The following is a 12,409-nucleotide window of genomic DNA, read 5'->3' on the forward strand; positions in this document are numbered from 1 at the left end:
CCTCTGGTGCCCACTGGTCGCGGACGGCCTCAAGTGTGTCGGTGGACACCGTGTGCTCCATCTCCAGGGACACACGGGTGCGGAATGTTGAGCTCATAGCCTCCTTCAAATGGAGACAATGAGCGTCAATTGACTCATTTCAAAATCATTTAGGCACGAGGGACCCTATTCAGGTTGAGAATAGCAGGAGATGGTTTCTCGAGCCCCACATAGGGGAGCAATGTAGCTGGTTTTATTGACAGGCCTACTGGTGGATCACTAAATAGGGAAGAATTCAAAGGAACAGGTCTCCCACTTGATGGGAGTACAGAAAGGGGAAAAAAAACACCCGAGCCAGTCAGTTTTGAAAGAGGAGTCTACAAGCTTCAGGCCTTAGATGCAGGAGGTCAGCTTTTGCAGTTAAAAGTTTTCTAGAAAGGAAAGTAATGCCTAAAACAAGTTAGTCAGTTCACAAAATGGCTGGTCAAGTGGTTTACTATTTTTTTCTAATTTTTTGAAGAATTTGAGGTTGAGCGAAGAAAGTGACAATGACTTACGGCTGAAAAATCATGTATGAGACCAGGAACTCATTAATGTCATCTAGTGTCAAGTTGCTGAAGTAATTTGGTCTTCTGGCAATCTGGTTTTCAAAGAACTTGCTAGAAAAACAGCGAATCTGTGAATGACATAAGCAGTGTCAATATGTTGATGAAATATGCAAGGGAGACATTGCTAACATAGTTAATACTCAACAGATCTGTAACATTGCTGATTATGGAGCTTTGCCCACACAAAGTTTTTGAAAATATAGCAATCTCTTCGACTGTCTATAGTATATCTTAAGCTTCAGGATGTTGAGATAAGCAATGTTTTCTCATTCAAAAGAATAATACTGGCAGTGTTATACATATATTTTTTTATTCATTGATGGGATGTGGGCGTCGCTGGCTGGCTAGGACTGCATTTAGTGCCCATCCCTAATTGCCCTTGAGAAGATGGTGGTGAGCCGCCGCCTTGAACCGCTGCAGTCCATATGGTGTAGGTACACCCACAATGCTGTTAGGAAGGGAGTTCCAGGATTTTGGCCCAGCGACAGTGAAGGAACGGCGATACAGATCCAAGTCAGGATGGTGTGTGGCTTGGAGGGGAACTTGTAGGTGGTGATGTTCCCATGCGTCTGCTGCCCTTCTCCTTCTAAGTGGTAGAGTTCGCGGGTTTGGAAGGTGCTGTTGAAGGAGCTTTGGCGAGTTGCTGCAGTGCATCTTGTAGATGGTACACACTGCAGCCACAGTGCGCCGGTGCTGGAGGGAGTGAATGTTGAAGGTGGATGAAGTGCCAATCAAGTGGGCTGCTTTATCCTGAATGGTGTCGAGCTTCTTGAGTGTTGTTGGAGCTGCACTCATCCAGGCAAGTGGAGAGTATTCCATCACACTCCTGACTTGTACCTTGTAGATGGTGGAAAGGCTTTGGGGAGTCAGGAGGTGAGACACTCGCCACAAAATTCCCAGCCTCTGGCCGGCTCTTGCAGCCACAGTATTTATATGGCTGGTCCAGTTCAGTTTCTGATCAATGGTAACCCCCCAGGATGTTGATAGTGGGGGATTCAGCGATGGTAATGCCATTGAATGTCAAGGGGAGATGGTTAGAGTCTCGCTTGTTGGAGGTGGTCATTGCCTGGCACTTGTGTGGTGCGAATGTTACTTGCCACTTGTCAGCCCAAGTCTGAATGTTGTCCAGGTCTTGCTGCATATGGACACGGACTGCATCAGTATCTGACGAGTCTCGATTGGTGCTGAACAGTGTGCAATCATCAGCGAACATCCCCACTTCTGACCTTATGATGGAGGGAAGGTCCTTGATGAAACAGCTGAAGATGGTTGGGCCTAGGACACTGCCCTGAGGAACTCCTGCAGTGATGTCATGTGATTGAGATGAATGACCTCCAACAACCACAGCCAACTTCCTTTGTGCTCGGTATGATTCCAACCAATGGAGAGTTTTCCCCTTGATTCCCATTGACTTCAGTTTTGCTAGGGCTCCTTGATGCCACACTTGATCAAATGCTGCCTTGATGTCAAGGGCAGTCACTCTCACCTCACCTCTTGAGTTCAGCTCTTTTGTCCATGTTTGGACCAAGGCTGTAATGAGGTCAGGAGCTGAGTGGCCCTGGCAGAACCCAAACTGGGCGTCAGTTAGCAGGTTATTGCTGAGTAAGTGCCGCTTGACAGCACTGTCGATGACACCTTCCATCACTTTGCTGATGATTGAGAATAGACTGATGGGACGATAATTGGCCGGGTCGGATTTGTCCTGCTTTTTGTAGACAGGACATACTTGGGCAATTTTCCACATTGCCGGGTAGATGCCAGTGTTGTAGCTGTACTGGAACAGCTTGGCTAGGGGCGCAGCTAGTTCTGGAGCACAAGTCTTCAATACTATTGCCGGAATGTTGTCAGGGCCCATAGCCTTTGCAGTATCCAGTGTGTTCAGCCGTTTCTTGACATCACGTGGAGTGAATTGAATGGGCTGAAGACTGGCATCTGTGATGCTGGGGACCTCAGGAGGAGGCCAAGATGGATCATCCACTCGGCACTTCTGGCTGAAGATAGTTGCAAATGCTTCAGCCTTGTCTTTTGCACTCACGTGCTGGGCTCCACCATCATTGAGGATGGGGATATTTTTGGAGCCTCCTCCTCCTGTTAACTGTTTAATTGTCCACCACCACTCACGACTGGATGTGGCAAGACTGCAGAGTTTTGATTTGATCCGATGGTTGTGAGATCGCTTAGCTCTGTCTATCGCATGTTGCTTCCGTTGTTTGGCATGCAAGTAGTCCTGTGTTGTCGCCTCACCAGGTTGACACCTCATTTTTCAGTATGCCTGGTGCTGTTCCCAGCATGCTCTCCTGCACTCTTTGTTAAACCAGGGTTGTTCTGGGCATTATGTGACATTCTGGACATTTTTACATGCAGTAGCACACTCTGGTGGTGGTTATTGTGTTAGCAGTGTGTTTGTATGAAGCAGAGGTCATTTGACCTTTGTTCCTTTCTTCCTGTGTGAGGTCATTTGACCTTTGTTCCTTTCTTCCTGTGAGAGGTCATTTGACCTTCGTACCTTTCTTCCTGTGTAATACAGGAAGTAGAATTCCAGGAAGAACCTGGCAGTAATGGAGGATTCCATAAGGGTTTCACAATCCAATGTAATCTGATTTCATATGTTAGGCCAAGCGCAATATCTGTGAGTATCTTTGTTTCTTAGCATAATAGCAACGTTGTCAGAGTAGTATTTTGATAACACTATGTTTATAAAAGGTTAATATTTGATAGTTATAGAAGTTAGTCCAAATGTTAGTTAGTTATACAATTAGTCTATTCTACTGTTGTAAATATGTTTATATCTTATGTAATATCAAATGTATAGTACTCAGTTTATGTACAAAACATACTTTATCTTTGTTTACAGTTTCACAAAATCTGTTCAAGTAAAGGCTTCAAACAGCAAATGGCTTCACGAAGAATTATTTGTTTAACTTGCTGGATAACCAGGTAGGAGCATGTCTAGCACGGCCAGTACAAGGGTTGATCTCCCGGCTTGATGGTAATGGTAGAGTGAGGGATATGCTGGGCCATGAGGAAACATTTCATAGTAAACATGTTTATTGGGGAAATAGTTCACCACAATAATACATATGCTCTGAGAAGTGTTCCACAAATATAAAAATTGGGCGATCTTTAAATTCTCATGTGATAGACATCTCTTACTGCAATAAAGATCTCACCCAGTGATCAACATTCAGTTCTCTTTCAGCACTACATAACCTCACAGAAACTTGTCACAGGGTGACTGTGAAGAGAGTATGCTGGGTGACACTGGGGAGAAGCTTTTGGTGACTGGGAGGGGAAGTTGGTGGCACTGGGGAGGGGCAGTTGGTGACTCCAGGAGGGACAGTTGGTGACTCTGTGGGATACTGTGTGGAGAAGAAGCTGGATGATCTGTCAGGGAGGAGAGCTGTGTAACGTTGTGGAGAGGAAGCTGGATGACTATCTATTTAGCTTAAAGAACAGCTATCACTGTGGTCATTTCTTCATCAGAGTAATATTCCATGAATAAACCTTTAGGTTGTGACCCAAGTTCATCTATTAGAAATGGGTGAAGAGGGAAATGTGGACATTGGCAGGATTTTCATTGGGCCATGGAGGTGGGATTGGAGGCATGTGGGGGGTTGAAATCGTGAAATCGGGGGGCACAAACCCATCCCGCCCTAACCCACTTCCATGCCACTTTCAAAGGAGGCGGATATCCGACCTGAGCTGGGAGCCGCCTCCCAGAGGTGGGAAGGGGATTAGTGCCAATTAACTGCCTGTTAACAGGTAGTTAACATGCAGTTTTTAGCCTAATCCCTATTTTTATTCCTGAAGTGTGGGATTCCCGATGGCTCCAAACCACACCAAGTTAGCGAGGCGGACCATCGGGCTGAAGGGCTTGGAGGGTTCGAGATGTCCGGTGTTCAGGTGAGTGATGGGTGCATGAGTGCAGAGGTAATTGTGTTTGGTGTGTGTAAAGTGTTTAAAGAAGTTTTATTACCTTTACAGCCTTCCTTCCTTCAGGTCTCGGGAGTCCCTCATCTCACCGGCACAGAAAGCAGAATGGCAGCGAGCTGTCAAAAGTTGCAGCTTTCAGCTTTCTGTTCTGGAGAGATCTCTAAATCAGCCTGAGAGGAAGGAATTAACTTGGAGTACAGATTGTCAGTGTTTGACAGCTTCAAAGAGCTGTCAAACGCTGATATTTCATCTGTCAAAAGCTCTTGACAGATGAAATGTCAATCTGTGACGTCACCTGTTGCCAGGTGGCCCTGAATTGGCCTGCTGAGCCCGCTGGGTGGGCTCAACAAGGTCAATCAAGTGAAAATCAAGTGGGTTGGCCACAACTCGATGGAGGCAGGACTACAACCCCAAAAGTTGTAGTCCCGCCTCCTACATGTCTCCAGTATCAAAATCCAGCCCATTGTTTTAAAAATAAACACAGAAACATTCCACTGAGGAACAAAAACTCCACGGGAAAAGTGATCCAACCATGGCTAACTAAAGAAGTCAAGGATAGCATTAGATTGAAAGAAGAAGCTTATAATGTTGCAAAGAATAATAGTAAGCCTGAGGATTGGGAGAGTTTCAGAAACCAACAAAGGTTGACCAAAAAATTGATATAAAGGGAAAAAATAGAATATGAGAGAAAACTAGCAAGAAATATAAAAGCAGATTGTAAGGGAGCGATCTACCCAGCCCTGGGGAGGCGGGTATGGAGGCGGGACTTACGGGACCGCGCCGGGTCCCATCTCCTCGAGGCGGGAAGGGGATTAGTTGGCAGGCTGTAACAGGTTGTTAATAGGCAGTTTTTTGGCTTATCCCTATTTTGAGCCCTAAAGTGTGGGCTTCCCGACGGCTCCGAACCTTGCCAGGGTCAGCGAGGCGAGCCGTGGGTCTGCGGGGGTCGAAGGGGCCGAAAAGTGCACTGTGGAGGTGATTGATGAGTGCAAGTGTGGAGAGGTAAGTGTGTGAGGTGACTCTAACGTGTTTTAATAAGATTACTTACCTTTGCTTCTTCCTCCAGGCTTCATCCCTTTAAGCTGCGGAGCTGCCACATCTCCACGGCAGAGAAAGCAGAATGGCTGCTGCATTCTCTGATGCAACAGCCTTCTGCTTTCTGCTCAGGTAAGCTTTTTAAGTGAGTCTTTAATAAAGGACTCAACTTAGAAGACAGATTGTCGGTGTTTGACAGCTTTACAGAGCTGTCAAACGATAACAGCTCATCTGTCAAAAAATCTTGACAGATGAAACGTCATACGCTGATGTTCTCTGTCACCGGCTTTCCCTTAATTGGCCTGCTAAGCCCGCTGGGCAGGCTTAACAAGGTCAATCAAGGGAAAATAGCGTGGGTTGGCCGGACATCAATGGAGGCGGGACTAAAACCCGACAAGCAACAGTCCCGCCTCCATCACGCCCCCATTGATAAAATCACCCCCGAAGAGTTTCTACAAGTATGTAAAAAGGAAAAGAGTAGCAAAAGTAAACGTTGGTCCCCTTCGAGGCTGAGACAGGAGAAATTATTATGGGGAATAAGGAAATGTCAGAAACGTTAAACAAATATTTTGTATCTGTCTTCACAGAAGAAGACACAAAAAGCATACCAAAAATGGTGGGGAACCAAGGGTCTAATGAGGGTGAGGAACTTAATGTAATTAATATAAGTAGAGAAAAAGTACTAGAGAAACTAATGGGTCTAAAAGCCAACAAATCCCCTGGACCTGACGGCCCACGTCCTAAGGTTCTAAAAGAGGTGGCTGAAGAGATAGTAGATGCATTGGTTTTGATCTTCCAAAATTCCCTAGATTCTGGAATCGTCCCAGTGGATTGGAAGGTCACAAATGTAACACCGCTATTCAAGAAAGGAGGGAGAGAAAAAGCAGGGAACTACAGGCCAGTTAGCCTCACATCAGTCATCGGGTAAATGCTGGAATCCATTGTTGAGGAAGTGGTATCAAGTCACTTAGAAAATCATAACATGATTAGGCAGAGTCAACATGGTTTTATGAAAGGGAAATCATGTTTGACAAATTTATTAGAGTGTTTTGAGGATGTAACTAGCAGGATAGATAAAAGGGAACCAGTGGATGTAGTATATTTGAATTTCCAAAAGGCATTCGATAAGGTGCCACATAAAAGATTATAACAAGATCATGGGGTTGGGGGTAATACAGTCGCATGGATAGAGGATTGGTTAACAGACAGAAAACAGAGAGTAGGGATAAATGGATCTTTTTCAGGTTGGCAGGCTGTAACTAGTAGGGTGCCGCAAGGATCAGTGTTGGGGCCTCAGCTATTTACAATCTATATTAATGACCTAGATGAAGGGACCGAGTGTAATGTATCCAAGTTTGCTGATGATACAAAGCTAGGTGGGACAGCAAGCGGTGAGGAGAACACAAAGAGTCTGCAAAGGGATATAGATAGACTCAGTGAGTGGGCAGTAAGATGGCAGATGGAGTATAATGTAGGGAAATATGAGGTTATTCACTTTGGTAGGAAGAATAGAAAAACAGAATATTTTTTAAATGGTGAGAAACTTTCAAATGTTGGTGTTCAGAGAGATTTGGGTGTCCTCGTGCAAGAAACACAGAAAGCTAGCATGCAGGTACAGCAAGCAATAAGGAAGGCAAATGGCATGTTGGCCTTTATTGCAAGTGGGTTGGAGTATAAGAGTAAGGAAGTCTTGCTACAATTGTACAGGGCCTTGGTGAGACCACACCTGGAGTACTGTGCACAGTTTTGGTCTCCTTATCTAAGGAAGGATATACTTGCCTTGGAGGCGGTGCAACGAAGGTTCACTAGATTGATTCCTGGGATGAGAGGGCTGTCCTATGATGAGAGATTGTGTAGAATGGGCCGATACTCTCTGGAGTTTAGAAGAATGAGAGGTGATCTCATTGAAACATACAAGATTCTGAAGGGGATTGACAGGTTAGATGCTGAGAGGTTGTTTCCCCTGGCTGGAGTGTCTGGAACTAGGGGGCATAGTCTCAGGATAAGGGGTAAGTCATTTAAGATTGAGATGAGGAAGAATTTCTTCACTCAGAGGGCTGTGAATCTTTGAAATTCTCTGCCCCAGAGGGCTGTGAATACTGAGGGGGCGATTTTCCCACTGGAAGCGAGATGGAGGCGGATTTCAGTTTGGGTGGGTTTGAAACTTGCCTCCACTGATAGGTTTCAAAAATGTGCGATTTTCCCATGATTGGCCACTTGATTTCAGAGGTGTGGGATGCCCTCGCTCAATTAGTGTTTTGGAACTGAAACTCGCCTCTGTTGACAGCACTTTTCCAGTCTGATTTTATGGCTTCTTGCTCCCTTGGCTCATTCCACAGCATTTCTATGTCTCCTGCACCACCTCCAACATCTTTTGAGAACCCACTATGTCCAATTCCATGTCAAGAGCCTACCCGAGGCTCTCGGATGAGGCGCTGCAAATGTTGTTGGAGGGGGTGACAACTAGCATGGAAGTGCCCTTCCACTCATCTTGGAGGAAGACGCCTGCCAAAGAAACCAAGGCTGTGTGGGTACAGCTGGCAAGGGATATAACCTCCAGATCTGTGTGCAGATTGGGAGACTGTTTCTGTGTATTGATGAAATGCCATCCCTGTTGGAAAGCATTAAAATGATTTGAAGCCAAAATGTTGGCCTTATGCCATCTGTTCTTTCGCCTTAGGCAGCTCCACATTGTGGGCACCGCCACACTTGCGTTGTCAGGTTGGTGGCCTAAGTGAAAGGAGGCCAGAGAGTCCATTGTCAATGATGTCACAGGATGGAACCAAGGACATGTGCCAACTTAGGCAACCTATGCAAATCTGGCCATGATAAGTTCATCCCTTGCATCCCGGGCAGCCATGTGCTCGCGTGCTGCTGCTGCTGCTGGTCGGTACACCAGCGCTCTGACCTCCTCCTCCTCCTCCTCCTCCAGATCCTCCTCCTCCTCCTCCTCCTCATTTGAGGTCCATGCAGAAAGAAAACAAATGCTTCACATGCTGCTTGTAGATACCTCCTTTGGGGAAGTGCTCATTGCAAGCGGGGAGAGGGTCTTCCAAGGAGGTTCCTACAGTTGATGGAGTCAAGCTGCAGCACCTCCGACTTTGGAAAGCCTTCTAAAAGTGCTCAGAGACCTTTTAAAGCCAAGGCCCGGCACCTGCAAGTAATCCTTGCAATAAACGATGTCTTGTTAGACCTGCAGCAGTGAGGAGGCCACCCACGAGTCAACCCGCCAGGTTTACCTGGCGTGGTTTAGGAGGTGCGTGGATCACGCCGAAAAGCTGGAAAAATCACGAGGGCCTCTCAAAATAGGCTTAGAGAGGCCCTTAACGAGCATTTAAGGATCTTTAATAGCGTAATGGCCAGCTGGAGGCGGGAGCGTTTCCCGACCTCCAAAACCGGCAGCGGAGGGGGGATGGATGCGGGTTCCGAACATGACCTCTTCGATCCTGATTTTCCCGCCTTTCCTGCCTCCAAACCCGCCTCCTCCGATGTCAGAAAATCACCCCCTGAGTCTTTGAATATTTTCAAGGCTGAGATAGATAGATTTTTGGACTCTAGGGGAATCAAGGGATATGGAGATCAGGCGGGAAAGTAGGGTTGAGTTCGATGATCAGCCATGATCTTATTGAATGGCGGAGCAGGCTCGAGGGGCCTACTCCTGCTCTTACTTCTTATGTGCTTATGTTCTTAATAACATTGTTTATATTGTACCGATGCAATGGAGGGCACTGTTCTGCCAAGTGTAAGCTGTTCTCCTTGATTGAGGATGTAATGTAATGTGTACAGAATTACCGTGACCAAATGGCAGCCTTATGACAAATGTTTAGACTTCAGCTCAGGTGGTGGTTGTAAAGTCTGTGGGTTGTGCAGTTAATTACGACACAGACTTCAGGAGTAACATACAACAGGACTTTACTATTCGAAGGTCAGGGCGAATCTGCCCTATAAATCATGCCACAGCACTTATATACCGGTGTGGTCACCGTCGGTATTACCGTATACAGAAGCCAAACAAGTAGTGCCCCACCTAAAATAGTTCTCTTAAAGGTGAACGGTTACATACAATAGTCTCTTAAAGGTAGACGGTTACATACACTACAATCCTCCCTTTTTAGCTTACAACATACGTATTCCCCATTAACATAACATATATTCAACTTCATGTAAAACAATTTACAGATATAGTCTCTGCGGAAAACAGTTCACAGGTTCAGTCTCTGTGGGAACAGTTCACAGATTCAGTCTCTGGTCTTGACTCGGTCCGAACAACATCTCTGTGGTGTAGCCGGTTCACATTGCTAGAGTGACTTGTCCAATAGTCTTTCCCTTGACGTAACAGCTTGAACTTCCGTCCTGCTGAACCAGCAGTGCTGGCTTTTACAAACAGCTGGACTGCCTTAGTAATTTTTCCCTACTTTCCCATTAGAAGTGATAATGATTTAGATGGTTATCATCTTCGGCTTCGTCTTTTCCTTTTTTGCTTCTTGGAGACTCTCGGGGCTCCCTTCTCAGCTGCCAGCTGTAGCGTCACCATCTCCCTATGTTCCTTAGACTTTAAGTGCTTCATCCTGATTTCTGCACTTTGGGAGTTTTCATCACAAGCTGGGCAGACCAAGTCCTCGTAATATTCCGTGTCACTCAACAGGTCATGGTAATATTCGGTGTCATCCTGAGCTAGTCTAGCGAGAGGGCCTGCTACTTCTTCCTTACCCAACTGGACGTTAGCCGACTGTTGTTCCCTCCCTAGACATCTTTCCTGAAGGGACTTCTTCATGCGTTCATAGTCATCCCGCTCTTCCTGGGTTTCCTGCAAATCCTTCACTAAGGACCTCATTTGTGATTTCAATACTTCCCCTTCCATCGGGGATTGATTGATTGGGCTATTCAATCCTTCTACTGGAGCAGCTGTTTCAACATTCTGTTGTTCACATAGACGTGATTCAGCGTACTTTTGGCATCCCAGTAAAATCTGTGTTGCAACCTCAGCTATTTCCATAACTTTTGAGAGCTCCGAACTCCTTCCCTTTGAAGATTGAAGCTCGTGTTCAGATTGTTCCCATTGCAGTCTTGTCCCTCAGCATATGAAGGAGTTGGCTGACCGTTAACTCTTCCACGGGAACCCTGTGGATCAGAGTCTTCTCCATTTCATCCACCTTTTCCTCCAATGCTTTCACCTTCTTTTCCTCTTGTACTTTGGCTTTCAGCGCTCGGAGAAGTTGCGCCTTGATGCTCTCTAGCTCATGTTCAGGGGCCATTCTTACAGTCTCTGTGTTTCTTACAGTTTCCTTTTCTTCCACTGAAAGGATTCCCAGTTGAATCTGTTCTTCAAGTTGTTGAACCTCGGTCATTGCCGCCTCATATTTGTCTTGGGTTTCCTTCAATATTTTTATGAGTTCTTGGACATCTTGTCTTTCATGTTCTGCCATGTCTTTCACCTCTAATTTCTCATCTATGGATGGAACTTCTACCGATGAGTCTGTCTTGGCCTTGAGCTCATCAAGAATTTCCTGCAGCCTTTGGACTTCTTGCTCATGTTCAACCTTTAGTTGCTCATATGCTTCTACTGAAACTAGCTTTTCGGAGGTTGCCGAGTTAACCCCCTCCAGAATTATAGCCTGGGCCTGTTCATACTGTTCTTTCAACTTCTCACACTCTGCTTGTAAGGAGTCGTAGAGAAGAACTGGAATAAAATCCTGGCTTCCTGAAGATTCCCCTTCATTTGCTTCGGCTGCTATGCTACCTGCCTCTCGAAGTCTCACTGCCATCAAATCTTCTTTATTCTTGCAGTCTATCTCAGCCATTTTCCCTTTACTTTCATTTAACTGAGTGAGTAGTCCCTTATTCTGGGCTGAGAGATATTGCACCTTCTCCTGTAGACCATTGCACTCCTTCTCTGCTCGACATAGCTGGTTGCTGCTGATTTGGTTCTGTGTTTCAAGTTCCAACATCCTTTGCTTAGCTTCTTTCAGTTTCGCCCCTATAAGCTCCTCTTGCAACATGGCCACATTATTCTCATCAGGTAAAGAAGCGTTTCTCTTTTCTATGTCCAAGATTTTTTTCTGCATCTCTTTAAGTGCACATTGCGATTCAGCTTCTCTTAACCTTGCCTGCACTAGCTCCATCTCCAATTACAGGACAAAATCCTCAGTGTAGCGTGGTTTGCCTTTATGCTGTATCTCTAGATCATGCAAATATTCTAACTCCTGAACATCATAAGGGAGATGTGATCGGTAATTGGTCACGATGGCTCTATGGTCGCTCTCTGCTTGGGCCAGCAGGTTCTGTTGTCTTTCCAGACTCTCCCATTCGGTGTCATAGAACTTTTTCATTGTTTTCATCTCTTGTACGAGACGGTAACTCAATTGTTCTAATTGTTGTCGTACTTTGAGATAACGTTGAGTTCGAGCCCGGTGTTCCTCCGTAATGCATATGTCTGTAACTTGAACAGACTCAGAATTCTCTGTCTTTATACACGCCATCGTTTTTCCAACCTTAGTCAGTGAGTTCATGTTAACCTTGTTTTTCCTACTTGGGCTGGACTTATCGTCTTCCGGCTCAGAGTCTGAGCTGCTTGTCTGCACCGAGTCCTCACTCGTCATTGCTTGTAGGTAGTGCCATTCCATGTCTATTTTCTTGATCCACTCCCGTCCTAGAAGTGGTGGTCCTCCCTCAGGTAGTACGTATAAGTTCATTCTTGGGTGTTCTTTACCCCTATCTCTCACCTTGACTCTTATCTTTCCCATGGGGTATACTTTATGCCCCGTGTATGTCTGCAATACGAACTTGGTATCTCTTAAGGGTATATGTGAGAATAGCCTGTGGTAATCCCTTCGATTTATGACTGATACAGCTGA

The 12,409-nt window shown here is 45.7% G+C and overlaps 1 protein-coding gene across 1 annotated transcript in view; it reads right to left on the reverse strand.

The window, feature by feature from the left end:
* Nucleotides 1–12,409, reverse strand: part of LOC147100391 (otoancorin-like) — a 163,611-nt gene that overhangs the window by 71,389 nt on the left and 79,813 nt on the right. The window contains exon 14 of the mRNA XM_085968054.1: nucleotides 537–655. Coding sequence (XP_085824180.1) covers nucleotides 537–655 — 119 coding nt within the window. The remainder of the gene's footprint in view (nucleotides 1–536; nucleotides 656–12,409) is intronic.

The sequence above is a fragment of the Somniosus microcephalus genome, chromosome 26, assembly GCF_052327205.1.
Source record: "Somniosus microcephalus isolate GS21.2 chromosome 26, FLI_Smic_1.0, whole genome shotgun sequence".
In the NCBI taxonomy this organism is placed as follows: Eukaryota; Metazoa; Chordata; class Chondrichthyes; order Squaliformes; family Somniosidae; genus Somniosus; species Somniosus microcephalus.